This window comes from Argopecten irradians, chromosome 1 (assembly GCF_041381155.1).
Source record: "Argopecten irradians isolate NY chromosome 1, Ai_NY, whole genome shotgun sequence".
NCBI lineage: Eukaryota > Metazoa > Mollusca > Bivalvia > Pectinida > Pectinidae > Argopecten > Argopecten irradians.
In genome coordinates, this window is record NC_091134.1 from 34187213 (window position 1) to 34208122 (window position 20910).

The window sequence follows — 20910 nt, forward strand, 5'->3', positions numbered from 1 at the left end:
CAAACTTTAACTATCAAAATCCAAGATGGCTACCTGGCGGCCATCTTGTTGACCGATCAGTCCCAAAATGCAATATGCACTACTAGGGTCCTAGGGGAACCTACATATGAAATTTGAGAAAGATCCCTTCAGTACTTTCTGAGAATTAGCGGTAACAAACTTTAACTATCAAAATCCAAGATGGCGGCTGGTCGGCCATCTTGTTGACCGATCAGTCCCAAAATGCAATATGCACAACTAGGGTCCTAGGGGAACCTACATATGAAATTTGAGAAAGATCCCTTCATTACTTTCTGAGAAATAGCGGTAACAAACTTTAACTATCAAAATCCAAGATGGCTGCCTGGCGGCCATCTTGTTGACCGATCAGTCCCAAAATGCAATATGCACAACTAGGGTCCTAGGGGAACCTACATATGAAATTTGAGAAAGATCCCTTCAGTACTTTCTGAGAAATAGCGGTAACAAACTTTAACTATCAAAATCCAAGATGGCTGCCTGGTGGCCATCTTGTTGACCGATCAGTCCCAAAATACAATATGCACAACTAGGGTCCTAGGGGAACCTACATATGAAATTTGAGAAAGATCCCTTCAGTACTTTTAGAGAAATAGCTGTAACAAGAATTGTTAACGGACGGACGGACGGACGGAAGGACGGACGGACGGACGACGGACGGACGGACGGAGGACGGGGACGGACGGACGAAGGCGATTTGAATAGCCCACCATCTGATGATGGTGGGCTAAAAATGTCATTGCAATGTATTGTTTGTCATAGGGAGACCGGACATTTTGACTGTCAAGGGTCGATCGTGACCAACCTCGGATGAGTCGAATACCCTGTATTCCTCGAATTATTGATCGGGTCCCCTGCTGTTCGAGTTAAAGGGGTTTTACTGTAGTCGTTTAAAGATTTTAGCCTAATTGACTCCTGTGACATTGAATGAAGATAAAGGTCATTCATTCATTTGAACAAACTTGATAGCCCTTCATCCCAGCATGTCACAGACCCAATATCAGGTCTCCAGGCCTCTTAGTTATTCACAAGAAGTCATTTAAAGATTTTAGCAATTTTGACCCCTGTGATCTTGAATGCAGATCAATGTCATTTTTTAACAAATATGGTAGCCCTTAATCCAGAGCATATCACAGGCCCAAGGTCAATCATTTCAACAATCTTGTTTGCCCATCATCCAAGCATGCTGCAGGCCCAATATGAGTATCCTGGGCCTTACAGTTCTTAAGAAGTTGTTTAAAGATTTAAGCCTTTATGACCCTTGTGACCTTTAATGAAGGTCATGGTCTTTTATTTGAACAAACTTTGTTGCCCTTTGGGTCAGATGACCAAATAAATCTCTTATAATTTGGTTTAGTTTTACATTCTAGTAATAGCCAGGGTCATCTAAGAACAAGCAGCCCCAAATCTCATATGAAATGAACACAAATTTAACACATGTTTTATCACATATAGCTCACATTATGTTCATCAATGTGTGATGTGCTGGCAGACATCAATAAAAATATGAAAATAGTTTTCAGTTATCAAAGCTTTAACCAACAATTTTTTTGTTATTGTTCAAATGACAAATGTGTATAACAAAACATCAATCTGTTCTGGTTTTAATATCTTTGGGTTCTTATTATAGTAATCATGGATGTTTGTAACCTTACAATCTTATATACTTACAATATGAAAGACAAAGGCTGTGGATATAGCATATATAATGATATCAGCACATTTTATATAAGGCACCAGTTTCTTCTCAATTCCTTTGAAGTACAGAACCTGGAGAAAAACGTCAAAATCACTGTCAAATGTCAATGGAATATTTTGGGTAAAAATTGACTCACAAAAATATGTTTTCTTTTTACTTACAAATTCTAGAAATGTAAGGACTGGATTTTGACTAATTCAAGATTTCGGTAATTTACTTCTGAAATTAGGTCAGGACCATCAATTTGAAATTAAATTGAAAACAAACTTATACAATTTTCCAATTTTGAATGAATTGCCTTAGTGGGTATTTTATCATTATCCATAATTACAAAGATTTTAAACAATTTCAAGGAAATTGTACAGTAAATTAATCTGAAAACTATGAAAATATGTCTGTTAGACATTAAGTGGCAGAAAACTAATTCTGGAATTACATGCGTATAGTTGGAATTTTCAGAAAGCAAAAGAATACAGACTCCACTCCGACAACGAAAATAATAGAGCAAGTACGCTAGCACTTAAAATATCAATATTTACATTTTTTTTAAAGTTGTAGACTTACTTCTGCAAGTTTAAAAGCAGTATAAAGTGAAATAGTTATGCTCTTATACCACAACATTGACCAGCCAGCTAGGAACCCCGCTAGTAGTCCGTGTAGGTCGCTATCGCTATTACGGGCATATCGTAAACAGCAATTCACAGCCTGTCAACATAAACATTAGTATATATCACAATATCACATCAGGTTATTTTCACTTCATATCATACCCATTCATTTCCTTTAATATTATATTTGACTTTACCTGCTGCAACATACCAATGCATTATTAAGATTTAGCTTCATATATCATATTGCACTATTATGTCTCTGGATATTATAGAGTTATCTCCCTTGCATGTAGGTTTACATCGTGACAATATTTTTTCATGACCAAAACTCACATTATTATCTCTGAAAATTATAATATGACACCTGACGTCACAATCAATACCTACCTGCAAGGATAGATAACTTTGTTAATACTCTTTTACATTATGCAGTGATACAAATAACTTAAATCTGAAGGCAACAATGGCCTACCCTGAAGACGGCATTAAAACATCCTAAGAATGCTGCGAGTCTGAAGTTATCGCGATGTTTGACTGCCTGCATGAGAGCGTTGGGGTGTTTGATAAGTCTCGGAAGCACACTGACAACCTTGATTCCTCCCTGTATTAGGAAGCCTAAACCAAACATCTTTGTGAACCCCTGAAACAAATACAATGGTAATATTATAAGTAATAAGCATTTATCTGATTGAAAATGAAAGTGAATAAAAATGTAGATAAAAGAAGGACAAGAATATAGTCTTTTCAATTAAATGCCTATTTAGGAAAAAAAAAAACAGAAATTTTGTGTCTTAATTTCTGTTCAAATTGAAAAAATTGTTTTGAATTTTTCATCCACAAGGAATCGCAGGTGACCAAAATCAAAACAAGGATCATATAGCGATCGAGATGACAAAAACATAATTTTATTTGGTTTATAGTCTGTTTTTAGTCCCTATTAACAGCCAGTCATATCGATGTGCTAAGTTTATATGAGGTAGAGGAAAGCCAGAGTTCTCCATGATAAAATGAGTGACATTCATTTAGTACCAATCAACTATACCAAAGAAGGTTTTCAAACTCTCAAACATTCCATAAGGCTAAAGTGGTTATATTTTAATCAATTACTCAACATAACCCCTGTAACAAATGCAATAATACTAAGTCATGAAAGAGTATATATGCAACTAACAAAGATAATTAGAGAGAAAATATGCAAAAATAATTATTTTCATCACAAAACCAAACCTGTAATGAAAAATACTTTTCCAACATTTCTTTGCAATTTTTTGAATCAGAGTTACTTCCCCTCCTACATAAACCTCTTAAGTTCTGCATTGGGCCATGAAGTACAGTCGATTTGGCCCCTAATGACAGTAACAATAAGCAAAGATAGACGCACAACAACTTAATGATGAACCAGCATGACAATAACACATAAATATTGATTCAAACATTATCATTGGCCAACCTTCCGGATGTGTATCCATTAGGTTTATTACTGCACGGTCAACTGGCTGTCCCATTAATACACCATAGGAAGTGACTGGGTACACAATGGACACGTGTCTTTAAGTGAGGCCAGATGAAGAAAACTTGTACAATACTATATGTATCATCTTCTTAAACTGAACACAACAAAAGTTTTTTTTCTTTACTGGTGGGTGAATTTAGATTAAACTAAATGATTTTCATTTTAAAGTCAACATTTGCATTATTAATAAGACCTATATATATATATATGTCCTTTTTCCTTAAACAATAAATCTTTAAGTAATTTTATGAAAAGTTCAAAATACTATCTATATCTTGATCCTTCTTGACCAAAGATGAAGTTAAATAGTCAAATAATTCAGACAATCTAGAATAGCGCTTTAGGACAATCAAAATTAAATTAGGACAGATATCAGAGCACAAAGCCTCTGTTAGAACAGATAGTCACCTTAGCCAAAGAACAATAGGTCATCTTAGGACATACAACCCGTACAGGTGTGTACAGAAATTGTTTCGTCACACATGAGGATATCTTAGGATGCATCTAATAATAATTCATCTTCATATATCATTTAAGAGCAGAAATTTCATCTCATTTAGACACACAAAAAATAATGCAATTTTTAGGACAAACACAAACATCGAAAAAATTTAATTATTTATAAGACAGATTAGGCATCTGATTAAGGAAGACTCAAAAGCAGAACCTCATCAGGAAAAAAAATCACAGTTAAGATGAATATAAGGAGTTACTTGGTTTATCAGAAACCTAGCTATTAGGATAGAATATTAGGAGATGTATGGTTGCTGAGGACAGAAACCTAGCTATTAGGATGGAATATTAGGAGATGTATGGTTACTGAGGACAGAGACCTAGCTATTAGGATTGAATATTAGGAGATGTATGGTTACTGAGGACAGAAACCTAGCTATAGGAGATTTCAGAAAAGATGGCGTGACGTCACAGAAAGTTTACATCCGGGTCCTCAAAGGTACAAACACAGTATGGCGACTAATAAAAACAATAACAGATACGTACATCGCTGCTACACAATCGATACTTTGACAAAAGTATACACATTCATACTTGCAAATTCCGATTTTAAAATTGTTTCTTATTGTTTCAGAAGTTACAGACATTTATATTTTTGTATTTACAATTGTTTATTGCTGAATATATTAATTTGTGTAGATAGAGTGTTGAAGCCAGCTTGCCAAGCGGTGTCGGGCCGTCACAGTACCCGTTTTTTCTTCACAGGTAGAAATCCTTGTTGTGAAAAGTTATGAATAGATCATTGATTTTATTGTGTAACGTTTCTGTTATACATGAAAAACTTGTTCACAATACTATTAAATATAACGAAATGTGAACCACATTGCCAGACCACGGCCGCTCGTGCATGGAGCCTTCGCTGGTAGATAACCTCAGGACACAGCCCATAGTTGGGAATTTAATAATATAAATACGTAATTACCAACACATATCTCAATAAGTACTTGTAAAAGATATATATTTCGTTCTTTTCCGTGTATATCTTCCTTTAAAGGAATGCTATAAACCACTGTGTTACACTTATATGCAGATCTTCGCAATGTACATGTTTACGTAAACGTATGGCTGCCGAGATCTCGAAAATTAAAATGGTGAAATCGTTCAGTTTTAATGCTGTAGAGTTTATTTTTTAATGTCAGTCGCTTTTATTCCATGGACTGCTAGTGAAGTCTCAAATTGAAGTGATATTACTTTAAAATAATTTGAATGCATGTTAGATAGACTACATTTAGATTTATGAATACAGATCGTAATACTGTAAATGCCGACCAGGACACATTGCGCACGGCTTCGAAAATCCTAAAATACTAAAAGTTTGTTTAAATACGATAAAAAGTAACTATAAACTGACTCATTTGTATGTCATGAGCTAAAATCCAAAATTTCTGACGAACAAATTATCTAGAATACGTAATTTAGTGACTCTAAAAAAGGGCGAAATTCGAGATCTCGGCAGTACTGTACGTAATGGCTGCCGTGCGCTTGGGGTGATCTACGAAAGCAAACTTTAATTTGGTGACAATCACACATCTTAAGGTGTTTTACAAAGTAAGACTAAGAAAACAGTGATCGCTTATTAAAATTTCAGTACTATATTTGCGGAACTTGGAATTTAATTTGTAATTTCAAGCTGATATTTGCAATATTCTGTCAATGTTTACACATAATGGCGACCGTGTTTTTCCATGTGGCGGCCGAAAATGGAGTATAAACATCGTAAAATATATGAATACCATATATTTATATCTGTATATTATTGTTACATATTTTTATTTACACCTTTTGAAATTAAGATAAAGTAACAATTCTCGGATGGTCGTACTATTTATTACAATAAAATGTAAACAAAAATCGAAGCGGTTGTGTTCCCATCATGTTAATATGTACAGATATACAGAGTTGTACCTTTGAGCGCCCGGATGTACCTTTGTGTGACGTCATCGCCATCTTTTCTGAAATCTCCTATTAGGATTGAATATTAGGAGATGGATGGTTACTGAGGACAGAGACCTAGCTATTAGGATAGAATATTAGGAGATGTATGATTACTGAGAACAGAGACCTAGCTATAAGGATTGAATATTGGGAGATGTATGGTTACTGAGGACAGAAACCTAGCTATTAGGATTAAATATTAGGAGATGTATGGTTACTGAGGACAGAAACCTAGCTATTAGGATTGAATATTAGGAGATGTATGGTTGCTGAGAACAGAAACCTAGCTATAAGGATTGAATATTAGGAGATGTATGGTTACTGAGGACAAAAACCTATCTATTAGGATTGAATATTAGGAGATGTATGGTTGCTGAGGACAGAAACCTAGCTATTAGGATTGAATATTAGGAGATGTGTGGTTGCTGAGGACAGAGACCTAGCTATTAGGATTGAATATTAGGAGATGTATGGTTGCTGAGAACAGAAACCTAGCTATTAGGATAGAATATTAGGAGATGTATGGTTACTGAGGACAAAAACCTAGGATTGAATATTAGGAGATGTATGGTTACTGAGGATAGAGACCTAGCTATTAGAATTGAATATTAGGAGATGTATGGTTGCTGAGGACAGAAACCCTAGCTATTAGGATTGAATATTAGGAGATGTGTGGTTGCTGAGGACAGAGACCTAGCTATTTTCCATTTGTATCAATGTCTCTGTGACATGCATTCTCCAATAGTTTCAGTCCTGAATGTCCACAACTACGCTGTGTTAATCACTGCTGTTCTATCTCGACATCAATGTAAATAGTCTACCAGCTGGGTCTAATCAGGCTCTTGATGCATCAGTAACTGTCTCCAGCCTCACAGTAGAAAGTCTGGATGGCCAGGTATGGAAAAGACGGGGACCTATTCCCACTAAATGCCATAAAATCGGCCTTACAATTGCCGCATGGTCATTGATTATGTGCTTGACAAGAGCTGAGCACCATGAAATGTGTTTTAATTGACAACAACTCACACGATTGTGTGTCCAAAGCACTAACTCCTGTGGAATGTACACGCTACCAGGATATTGTATTGATAGAAAACCTTGTAATGGCCGAAGCTAAAGTACAACTTACACAAACATCTTAATTACGATGTCTTCATAAAGCTAATGGCTTACTATAACTATGTACTCTAATGATGCGTTGTAAATATTTTATGTCTTTGTTGGATTTCAATTCATTCAGGCAATCGTAGGAAGTGTCCTTAAACATCCTGGCCATTTACAAGTAAAGATTACTTAGAGCAATTGGCTGGAAGATATTGTAGTTTCTCTATATCTTCCGTAATACTGGGGAGTCATGCCATTCCTTGGGTTCAGACAGTAAGTACCTGATAACAGGATGATTGGTAAGGGTTCATGCTGAATGTAGGTGAAGGACAGATGGATAAATAGAGAGAATGTGGGTAATAGACGGACAGATTACGGGAATAACAGCGACATGACAGATTGAGAGATGGAAGAAACTAGGGTTGGCATGATAGATGGAAGGAGTGAAAGGGATGAACAAAATGATAGAAGAAATAAGTAGGGCAAACAGACAGATAGAAATAAATGGACTGATAAAGAACTTATGTTGACAGTATAGTACTATCCCACTGGAATATACTATTGTTGACACATAGTAGAATGTCCCATGTGACTGTGTTATCATACTAACCAGGTTACAGGTTCATTAAAAATATGTCTAGTTCTATCCAATAGCCTCTAGCAAAAATTGAGAAAAATGTTGCGTCCAAATGGCACAAGCATATCAGGACAGACCCATCCGTGTCTCTGTATCCAAAGACACACAACACAGAAATGAATAAATAGAATCCAATCATGCCCCTCAAGATCTTCATCCCAGGTAACATAAACCAACAGACTTAGCAGTCACAGTGATCTGGTGGCCTTGTGGTAAAATGATGCATCATATTACCACAAACATTATGGTTTTTCTAGGGTACTCCAGCTTTCCTCTACTACCTAAATCTGTTAGATCCTTACATAACCCTGGCTGCTAATAGGATGCTGAATTAATTATTCCTGGCTGTTAGTAGGATGCTGAATTAATTATCCTGGCTGTTAGTAGGATGCTGAATTAGTTATCCTGGCTGTTAATAGGATGCTGAATTAATTATCCTGTCTGCTAAAAGGATGCCGAATTAATTATCCTGGCTGCTAATAGGATGCTGAATTAATAATCCTGGCTGTTAACAGAATGCTGAATTAGTTATCCTGGCTGTTAGTAGGATGCTGAATTAATTATCCTGGCTTTTAATAGGATGCTAAATTAAATAATTCTGGCTACTAATAGGATGCTGAATTACATATCCTGGCTGCTAATAGGATGCTGAATTAATTATCATGGCTGTTAATAGGATGGTGAATTAATTATCATGGCTGTTAATAGGATGATGAATTAATTATCATGGCTGTTAATAGGATGATGAATTAATTATCATGGCTGTTAATAGGATGCCAAATTAATTATCCTGGCTGTTAATAGGATGCTGAATTAATTATCCTGCTGTTATTGGGATGCTGAATTAAATTATTCTGGCTGTTAATAGGATGCTGAATTAATAATCCTGGCTATTAATAGGATACCAAATTAAATTATCCTGGCTACTAATAGGATGCTGAATTAAATATCCTGGCTGCTAATAGGATGCTGAATTATCATGGCTGTTAATAGGATGGTGAATTAATTATCCTTGCTGTTAATAGGATGCTGAATTAAATAATGCTGGCTGATAATAGGATGCTGAATTAAATAATTCTGGCTGTTAATAGGATGCTGAATTAAATAATGCTGGCTGTTAATGGGATGCTGAATTAAATATCCTGGCTGCTAATATGATGTTGAATTAAATATCCTGGCTGCTAATAGGATGCTGAATTAAATATCCTGGCTGCTAATAGGTTGCTAAATTAATTATCATGGCTGTTTATAGGATGGTGAATTAATTATCATGGCTGTTAATAGGATTGTGAATTAATTATCATGGCTGTTAATATGATGCTGAATTAATTATCATTGCCATTATTAGGATGATGAATTAATTATCCTGGCTGCTAATATGATGTTGAATTAAATATCCTGGCTGCTAATAGGATGCTGAATTAAATATCCTGGCTGCTAATAGGATGCTAAATTAATTATCATGGCTATTAATAGGATACCAAATTAATTATCCTGGCTACTAATAGGATGCTGAATTAAATATCCTGGCTGCTAATAGGATGCTGAATAATTATCATGGCTGTTAAAAGGATGGTGAATTAATATGCGTTAATATGAATTAATTAGGTTCATCTGGCTGTTAATAGGATGCTGAATTAAATAATCTGCTGTAATGGATGCTGTGCTGCTGTTAATAGGATGCTAATGTGAATTAAAATCTGGCTGCTAATAGAATAGATTGAATTAATATCCTGGCTGCTAATAGGATGTGAATTAATTATCATGGCTGTTAATAGGATGGTGAATTAATTATCATGGCTGTTAATAGGATTGTGAATTAATTATCATGGCTGTTAATAGGATGCTGAATTAATTATTATGGCCGTTATTAGGATGATGAATTAGTTATCATGGCTGTTAATAGGATGATGAATTAATTATCCTGGCTGTTAATAGGATGATGAATTAATTATCATGGCTGTTATTAGGATGTTTCATGCATCACATCAAACAGACAAAGTTACCATTACCTCGTAATGAGGGTATAACATTGAACATTTAGACTTTACCTTCAGTACATAGTAGGCACAGCTATGATGATGTTTACATAGATTATGTTTGGTCTGATTCTGTAGCCAGGTCAGGACCGACTTGACAGCGGTCATCTTGGACTCATTTTCATCAGCAGGTCCAGGTGTGGCAGAGAGTCGATTCTGGACCATGGGCTCCTCCTCAAGGACAGAGGCTGGTAGTTCATCCTTACCCACCAGGAATCTGAAGCGTACAAACATCACACATGTTGAGCAGCACAATAACAAGACTATAGAAAGTAACATCGTACATTTTTTGTTTTGTTTTTTTTAATTTGAAAATACAATTAAATTTATTGTTATCTCAAAGTCAGTTAAACTATACTGTTTAACTTTTAGAGTTATCTAAGTTTTCGAGTAAAGCAGTAAATATTTCCTGTGTAAAATTTTGTCAAGACCAACAAAGAGAAAACTGCAGATATCTCACTGATTATGAAGTTTAGTACTTTGGTACTTTTTTCAATTTTTGAACCGCCCTAAGCAATTATTGGGTTGATAACGGTAATATAATCTGGAATTTTACCTGAATAATTTAACTGTAGATGCTGGCAGACTATTCCTCCTGAAAAATAAAGAAAAATAGTTCATTACACTAATCAAACAAATGATACATAAAATTAAAAAAAAAAAATTCTACTAATTTGATCTTTTTTAAAGCATCTTTTTGCCACGATTTTCCATGAGGGAAAACAATTTTATAACTCACCTATTAGGTAACAAACTAATTCGAATACGGATGGTAATGGACTAAAGTTGACATCAAGTAAAACAAGCAAATTCTTGGAATTTCTATCCCCTGCTTTCAGGACATATTGTAGGTAAACATTTTTAAGGCTAGGTTTAACCTTGGTTGAAACATTAAATAAATCAAAGGGCCATAACTCTGATAAATAAGGTCCGTCGCAAGTGGCAATCGAATTTGGCTGAGCCCTTAAGACATTTAACTTTGTTACCAAGGTTGAAGAAAATTGGTTAATATTTATTACAGTTATTGTACAGAAGTGGCAGAAAATGACTTTTTTTATTAAATCAAAGGGCCATAATTAAGAAGTGGCGATTGAACTTGGCTAAGCCCTTAAGGCATTTAACTTTGTTACCAAGTTTTAACGATATCAGTTTTAGCATTTGTTAGTTATTTAACAGAAACTGCAGAAAAATGACATTTGTAGTTAATAAAAGGGCCATAACTCTGATAAATAACATCCGCTGAAAGAGGTGATCGAACCTGGCCAGGCACTTAAGGCAGTCAACCTTGTTATTAAGTTTGAAGAAAATCGGTGAATATTTATTACAGTTATTGTACATAAGTGATAGAAATTGACTTTTTTTTAAGCAAAGGGCCATAACTCTGCTAAATAAGGTCCGTTGAAAGCCGCAATCGAACTTTGTCGGGACTTTAAGGCATTTGATCTTGTTACTAAGTTTGAACAATATCGGTTTACATTTGTTACACTTATTGAACGGAAATGGCAGAAAATGACGATTTAAGTAATTCAAAGGGCCATAACTCCGCTAAATAAGGGCCATTGACAGTCGTGATTGAACTTGGACGAGTCCTTAAGGCATTTAATCTTGTACTAAGTTCGAAGAAAATCGGTTTACATTTGTTACATTTATTGCACGGAAATGGCAGAAAATGATGTTTTTAGTAATTCAAAGGGCCATAACTCCGCTAAATAAGGTCCGTTGACAGTCGTGATCAAACTTGGCCGAGCCCTTAAGGCAATTAACATTGTCACTAAGTTTAAGCAAATTTGTTACAGTTATTGCACGGAAACAAAGTGTTACAGACAGACGGACAGACAGACAGACAGAAAGGGAAGAAAGCGGAGGGATAATAAAACTTGATTGACAGGAATCTATAAGCAAAAGATGTGATTTACAAAATCAAATCTAGTCATTATGTTAGAAAAATCCCTTCAATTATAAATATTCATAGTGATATTCCTGTCAAGGTGTTTTAATTGTGACTTGTTATTTCCAATCTAAATCTCCCAGCTATAAAAGTCACATTAACAACCACAGGGACTTTAGCAAGTCTAGGATGTTAATAATGCTAGTGAATTTTTAATGAATTTTTTCACTAGTGAAATGCAGTAACTTGGATTTGAAGAGATAGAATGACTATAAATAGATGATGATTCACCAAAAGTACACTTTAATTGCGATAAGAGTACAGAAATTCATCAGTGTAACCAACATGTAACTGGCAATAATAGCGATGACCTTGCTCAACCCCGATGACCTTGACTGAGTCGGAGACAAATGAAAGTTTGTGTGAGAGATAACGTCTTAGGGTCTCAAGATGTGGCACTTCCTCTGTATAATGCCATTATCACTCAATGTAAGGCGTTCTAATGTAAGGAATGTTTCACGGAGATTTACACACAATCAAGGAATACTACAGATTGTGTAAATGTGGTAAATCTTTGTGCCCCATCAGGTAATATGTCATAATATACCCTTGACATCCATCATAGCCGCCCCTGTAAATATCAACATTTCACCTGCAGCACATAAATCCCAGCTGTAGCACCAACAGATATACAGACGTGGGGGTGGGTAAGTCAAGGGAGTAGAGTCCTGGGGGTGGGGCATAGTGTAAGTAGGCAGGTCAAGGTAAGGGTTTATAGAGTAGGGCCCTAGGGGTGGGGTAAAGTGTAAGTGGGCAGGTCAAAGTAAGGGGTTATAGAGGAGTAGGGCCCTGGGGATGGGGTATAGTGTAATTGGGTAGGTCAAGGTAAGGGGTTATAGAGGAGTAGGGTCCTGGGGGTGGGGTATAGTGTAAATGGGTAGGTCAAGGTAAGGGGTTATTGAGGAATAAAGCCCTGGGGGAGGGGGCAGAGTGTAAGTGGGTAGGTCAAGGGAAGGGGTTACTGAGAAGTAGGGCCCTGGGAGTGGGGTATAAGGTAAGGGGTTACAGAGGAGTAGGTCCCTGGGGAAGGGCACAATGTAAGTGGGTAGGTCAAGGTAAGGGGTTATAGAGGAGTAGGGCCCTGGGGGTGAGGTATAGTGTTAGTGGGTAGGTCAAGGTAAGGGGTTATAGAGGAGTAGGGTCCTGGGGGAGGGGTATAGTGTAAATGGGTAGGTCAAGGTAAGGGGTTATTGAGGAATAAAGCCCTAGGGGGGGGGCAGAGTGGGTAGGTCCTGGCAGAGGTAGGGAGAGGAAATTCAGTGGGATTGGCTGGTATTGTGGTGCAAGAGATAAGGTTATCTGGGAGCAGTAAGGGTGTTTTGGTCAGTGTAGCAATGGAGACAAAACAGTCACATAGGGAAAGTTTAGGGTTCTATCTGAAGTGAGGGGGTTCTGTTTGGTGTTAGGGGAGGGATAGTTAGAGGAGGGGATAGTTAGAGGAGGGCATAGTAAGGGGCGCGGATAGTTAGAGGAGGGGATAGTTAGGGGCTGGGATAGTTAGGGGAGGGGATAATTAGGGGAGAGGATAGTTAGAGGAGGGGATAGTTAGGGAAGGGGATGCTCTCAGATCTAAAATGAGGGGAAGCAAGGCAAGGTAAAGCGGAGAGGGCTGTAAGATAAGTAATTAGAGAATCAGGAAGTTGTGTATACAGTGCTGAAACTACAACTTGGCTGCCCCCCAAATACTACAGGTTATTGCACCCCCTCACTTCATCAACATTTAGTACAACCCTTGAGAACACTTTCCTCACCTCACACATAGTATAGGAGATACCTGTACCCCCTCCCCCCATCCCATTTTCCCCTGTCCCTCTCTCTCATTTCTTCACCTAACCATAATACACCTGCCAGTTTTCACCACAAAACAAAACCACTCCTGTACCATTTTAACTCCACCGCCATAACGGCCATAACACAGTATAGGTTTTTTCATTAACTGTCTCCCTCCCTTACCACAGTAGTATATGTCATTTACTTACTATCTAATGGTAAACCTACATTTCAGCTGCATGATCAATTCCTCATTTTAGTAAATTTGAATGTTAGGTTTCGATTTGGACCATGCAAATTAAAGAAATGTCCAAACTATTGAGATTATCTCCCCTTACATTGATCCCAAGGAATCATGTTTCATCGCCCCCTCCCCCCTACGACCCCCCCCCTCCCCCCCAAAAAAATAAAAATAAATAAAATAAAAAAAGGGCCTAATTCATTTAATCATATTCATATCAAACAGATAAATTCTGGGCAACTTATCTAAACATTCTTTGTTTAATCATATATCTGTACAGATAATTTCACTCCAATATTTTGCCATCTAGGAATAAAACACTTCAAATATTTGAGCTTCAAGGTTTACAAACATATGTATTGTTAGACAACAAGCTTACACAGTAACATTAATGATGAGAGTTTTTACAAGGACATTCCAGCAAAAGTTTAGTCCTGGATTATCACCCCTTGATTGACTTTGGAATCAAACAATGTAGTAACCTTTATTACAAAACCCGTTGTTTTCATTGATAATTCTGATATTTTAATATTCTTAAAAGTGTGTGGCGCCCAGACTAGTAAAGAAGGAGTAGATAACATTTTAAAAAAATAGTAAAATCTTAACCAAATTAAAGTACATTTCTGCATTTTTTTGTGTTGATAACCATTCAACATGAACTTGACACAGATATGCATTCTAGTTCAGTTTGGTCCATATTGATATCACAGATTCGGGAACAATCCTGTGTTAAATCAGTTAGAAAGTTTGTGATGGTTACAGACGTACCATATCACATATCCATGTCTGTATTCCCAGTGGTAGTAACTATACGGAGCTAGAGCAATCCCAACACACTGCGCCATACTCCCTATATTAAGAATCTGTCTTATAAATTCTCCAAGAATTTGTGTACTTGAAAACAAAGCCCGGGAGGCAGTTGGTTCCCAGCGTATAGCATGTCACGGAGCATGTTTATCAACAGTTTTGTGCTTGATTCTGACTGACACCCATCCCTGCCTACCCATCTTGCACTCCCTCTCCTGTCTAACCCATCTCCCATGATAAATCTCCACCAACAAATCCTACAAAATCTCATAAACTAGCACCAATTACTTTACTTGAAGGGCTACACATATTACTCTATTCTGTTTCCCTGATAGTCGGCTGTGGAAAGTTTATCTCCGAAAATTAGGACGATTATGGTAGATTTTATATAAGTGGAGCCCACTAGTTGTATAGTGTTATGATGTTAATTCCATCGCTATTCCTCTATAATAACAAACACTGTAGCATCACCCTCTCTCAGCCTCAGTACCATCCCCCACCCTCTACCCCCCTCCTCCCTGCCTGTGTACCTAACCTCACTTGCTAACAAGACTAGCATCTGTTGTTCATGTTTCCTCCTATAAACTGTTATTAGGAGTAACAGCTCATCAATTAGCTAGTTTTTTCTCCGACTAAGAATGATATTGCTAATAATAGCCATTACAGTATATCTTTCCACACATAGAACCTATAGGCAATGCTAGGTATGGTCTATCTTAGAAATTCTCTGGATTTTTAATGGTAAAATGAAAATTACATGATCAGGTTGTGTTTCAACTTCTAAATTTAACACTTAATAACAGTTTACATGTACATTAATCATTCAAAATGATTCAAAATTCAACATATTTCAATTTAAATTCCATCAAGGTTGGTATTCAAACTCAAAGCATTTTTTCCAAGGTTCAATTAAATTAAATAAAGAAGAATTTTACATCAATTAAGAAATAATTCATTATATCAGAATTAATGCTAAAAAGAAGGTGGGGGGAGTTTGGGGTGGAAGAAGGAGGGACCAAATAAAATACTTCTGTATGTCCCTCGGGAGAGGGAAAGTATTGGAGGGAAAACAAGGGTTCGCGAAGTCAAACTAACGTTACTGGAGGGAGAGGTGAGTTATGGCTGGGGCAGGGCGCTGGTGCCGACATATACAGACATAACATAACATGGTACCATCCATAACTACAGTCGAATGTCCTAGTGGCTCCCCGGGGACTCACATTACAACTGTTAATAGAGATAGTTATAATATGCATGAAGAAAAGCATTTACGCTCAGTAATCCATTATCGGCTGAAACAGAAAACCAAACTGAGTGAATCCTCACGGGGCAGTTTTTATTTTATTACATCACCGTAAACAATGGTCGATGACGCTTTCTTATAGGAGATGCTCAGTAACAATTCGCATTAATCACAGTCAAGCCCGTGTCCGACACAAACTCATCACTACATTGGTGAAAAATTATTCTTCTCCACAGAATTTTCTCACACATCTGGTCCAATATGACAACGGAGTAGAGGCTTTATGATGTCTCCAATCTGTACTTAAACTGGAATATTCACAGAGGTGCCAGTCAATGTCCTTTCTCTGTGATGGATAGGGATCAGTCACAACCAGGGCTGTACCTCAACAAAGCAACACCGACCACAACTCTCCCCTTTTAATCTCATCCAAATGACCTTTGAACATCAGAGGCCACCATCACATGACCTTTGATCTCCACAGACCCTAATCAGATGACCTTTGATCTCCACAGACCAATATCACATCATGACCTTGGATCCATAAAGACCCTCATCACTTATGACCTTTGATCTCAACATACCATCATTACATGACCTTTGATTCCTACAGACTGCAGTCACATTATGACCTTCAATCTTCACAGACCACCATCACATATGACCTTTAATCCTCACAGACCATCACTTATGACCTTTGATCCCCACAGACCACCATCACTTATGACCTTTGATCCCCACAGACCACCTTCACATCATGACCTTTGATCTTCACAGACCACCATCACATGACCTTTGATCCCGACAGACCACTATTACATGATCTTTGATCCACACAAACCACCATCACGTATGACCTTTGTTCCCCACAGACCACCATCACATCATGACCTTTGATCTTCACAGACAACCTTTGATCTTCACAGACAACCATCACATCATGACCTTTTATCTTCACAGACCACCATCACATGACTTTTGCACTCAATAGATTACCATCACATGACCTTTGATCCCCACATACCACCATCACATGACCTTTGATCCCCACATACCACCATCACATGACCATTGATCTCTGCAGACCACCATCACATGACCTTTGATCCCCACATACCACCATCACATGACCATTGATCTCTGCAGACCACCATCACATGACCTTTGATCTCCACAGACCACTATTTTATGACCTTTGATCCCCACAGACCACAATCACATCATGACCTTTGATCCCCATGCAATGACCACCATCATATCATGACTTTTGATCCTCACAGACCCCATCATATGACTTTTGATCCCCACATAACACTATCACATGACTTTTGATCCCAACAGACCACTATCACACGACTTTTGATCCCCACATACCACTATCACATGACTTTTGATCCCCACATACCACTATCACATGACTTTTGATCCCCACATACCACTATCACATGACTTTTGATCCCCACATACCACTATCACATGACTTTTGATCCCCACAGACCACTATCACATGACCTTTGATCCCCACAGACTACTATCACATGACTTTTGATCCCCACATACCACTATCACATGACCTTTGATCCCCACGCACAGACCATCATCACACTATGACCTTTGAGCTCACATACCACTATCACATGACTTTTGATCCCCACATACCACTATCACATGACTTTTGATCCCCACATACCACTATCACATGACATTTGACTTTTGATCCCCACATACCACTATCACATGACTTTTGATCCCCACATACCACTATCACATGACATTTGATCCCCATGCACAGACCATCATCACACTATTACCTTTGAGCTCACATACCACTATCACATGCTTTTGAACTCTAAAGACTATCAAATGGTAAGATGACTATCATTTAGACATTCTGTGATCACATGACCTTAACTTCTACAGACCACTACATCATATATTACAATCATTACACCAATAAAAGATTTTACAAGGACATAGTCATTCAGATCCCCCGCCAATGGAGATATCAAAGCTGAAGTAAGTTTGATTGTGGAGACTTATGTGTATGAAAAAAACCAGGAAAAAGGAAGTTGAGGTAAAGAAAGATGGAGTATAATTCAAGTAGAGCGGGGCTGCAATTGTTGAATCAGGTATACAGCCTTGACATTTATATTAGACTATATACACAAAGATGGATGGAGTTTTGCAAAGTAACATTTACCATTTACCATGATATTTTCAGCAATGTTTCCATGGTAACGGAAAAGGTGCAAAAAATTAAAACCTAAAAATAGCAAAAGGTACAACTAGACCATAAAAAGAATGTGTCTATGAAGTTTCGTGGAAATATCTCTGCTGGTTTTAGAGTTATGCTCTGGAAATGAATGATATTTTCAGCAATGTTTCTATGGTTACAGAAAAAAGCACAAAAAGTGAAAATCTTAAAATAGCAAAAGGCACTACTAGACCATAAGAACAATGTGTCTATGAAGTTTCATGGAAATATCTCTGCTGGTTTTAGAGTTGTGCTCAGGAAACGATTCTTACACAAAAATCTGCCATTTTCAGCAATGTTTCCATGGTTACAGAAAAAAGTACAAAGAGTGAAAACCTTAAAATAGCAAAAGGCACTACTAGACCATAAGACTAATGTGCCTATGGAGTTCCGTGCATATATCTCAACCGGTTTTCCAGTTATGCTGCGGAAACGAACCTGGTACAAAAATATGATATTTTCAGCAATGTTTCTATGGTTACGGAAAAAAGTGCAAAAAGAAAACCTAAAAATAGCAAAAGGCACTACTAGACCATAAGAACAATGTGTCTATGAAGTTTCATGGAAATATCTCTGCTGGTTTTAGAGTTGTGCTCCGGAAACGATTCTTACACAAAAATCTGCCATTTTCAGCAATGTTTCCATGGTTACAGAAAAAAGTACAAAAAGTGAAAACCTTAAAATAGCAAAAGGCACTACTATACCATAATACCAATGTGTCTATGAAGTTTCGTGGAATTATCTCTTCTGGTTTTAGAGTTATGCTCCGGAAACGAACCTGGTACAAAAATATGATATTTTCAGCAATGTTTCCATGGTTACGGAAAAAATACAAAAAATGAAAACCTAAAAATAGCAAAAGGCACTACAAGACCATAAGACCAATGTGTGTATGAAGTTTCGTGGAAATATCTCTACTGGTTTTAGAGTTATGCTCCGGAAACCATTCGTACGGACGGATGGACAGACGGACGGACGGACGGACGGACGGAACCCATTTGTATATCCCCCGCCAACTTCGTTGGGCGGGGGATAATTATAAAATTCATTCCATCGCTCTCCACCATCAACTTATAATCAAACCTGGCTACTGTTTTATTATTTAACTACAAACAATGGACTTTTTATCAACACACTCCAGAAAGTTGAAAGTGCATCTAATTTTCAGATATTACAGCTATAGGGAACTCTTCCTGTTACATACAGTAGGTATCCAGACTCCAAGTTGTGACGGCCATCAACTGGGCTCCATCAATACATAGTCTCAAAGTCTGACAAATTTAATGGATATTGTGAGGTTTGAATTGTAAAATGCACTACTCCTACTATAGTGTTGTTATTGATTTGGATCTATGGAAACACCAAGTACCTTGTCAAGTTACCAACAACACACAGGAATTCTGTCCCGTACTCCCCTAAATCTTCATCCCAGGAATTATACTAGTTTTATGTTTGTGATTTCTGTTTTATGTGACAAGGTACAGCAGTAAATGTAACGATACAACTGTAACGGTAGCCACAAGGAGTTATTCAGTAACTATTTACAATCAAGTCCTAACAAGAGTTACACCTTATACTAGTATTATCTGTGGTAATTACTGTAGTACATAAGGTCAATAGGAGATGTAGTACTAACAAAAATGCAAACAAACTCAATTTTACAAGACATTATGTATGGAAATTTCTAAATCATCTACTAATATGACAAGACAACTGCCCAGAAATTGTCTTGGATTTACGATTCCATACAAACAGAAAACAACAATAAAAAGTTTGTGACATTGTTTATCTTTATTAAGAGTAATTTATGAATGGTAATTACCCAGGTGGCTAGTCGTGGGTCTGAAGAGGATGTGAATTCCTTGTTTTTATTTATCACTGCCACCTTCTAACACACACACAAAGGTCTTCATAACAGTCTTCACAAAGCAAAGGAGAGTAGGAGAGTATAGATGAGTGTATATAGGCATGGAATTAGGTTAATTAGTGAGATCAACAAAATAGAAATAACAATTTGGTTTGTTTTTATGTATTCCTTTTAACAGCTAGAATCATTTAAGTCATTTAAGTACAGTCCCAGATTTAGGAGATAGAGAAAGACCAGAGCATCCAGAGGAAAAACATTGACCTATGATGAGAACCTGACAAATGCCCCACATATAGCTGGTTTCAAACTTACAACCCGGAGATCAAATCACTTATTTTCTGAAACTGATGATAATAGCCAATCAAACATGCCAACAAATTCATTTACTGTGATCATGTATAAGTCCATTTACTGTGATCATGTATAAGTCCATTTACTGTGATCATGTATAAGTCCATTTACTGTGATCATGTATAAATCCATTTACTGTGATCATGTATAAGTCCATTTACTGTGATCATGTATAAGTTCATTTATTGTGATCATGTATAAGTCCATTTACTGTGATCATGTATAAGTCCATTTACTGTAATCATGTATAAGTCCATTTACTGTGATCATGTATAAGTCCATTTACTGTGATCATGTATAAGTCCATTTACTGTGATCATGTATAAGTCCATTTACTGTGATCATGTATAAGTCCATTTA

At 37.0% G+C, this 20910-nt stretch overlaps 1 protein-coding gene across 2 annotated transcripts in view; it reads right to left on the reverse strand.

The window, feature by feature from the left end:
* Positions 1-20910, reverse strand: part of LOC138325102 (transmembrane protein 135-like) — a 214829-nt gene that overhangs the window by 9002 nt on the left and 184917 nt on the right. For both annotated transcript variants that reach the window (XM_069270533.1, XM_069270541.1), the window contains exons 7-11: positions 10626-10664; positions 10082-10286; positions 2801-2968; positions 2282-2422; positions 1690-1788 (exon numbers count right to left, since the gene is read on the reverse strand). In XM_069270533.1, the coding sequence (XP_069126634.1) occupies positions 1690-1788; positions 2282-2422; positions 2801-2968; positions 10082-10286; positions 10626-10664 (652 nt within the window). The remainder of the gene's footprint in view (positions 1-1689; positions 1789-2281; positions 2423-2800; positions 2969-10081; positions 10287-10625; positions 10665-20910) is intronic.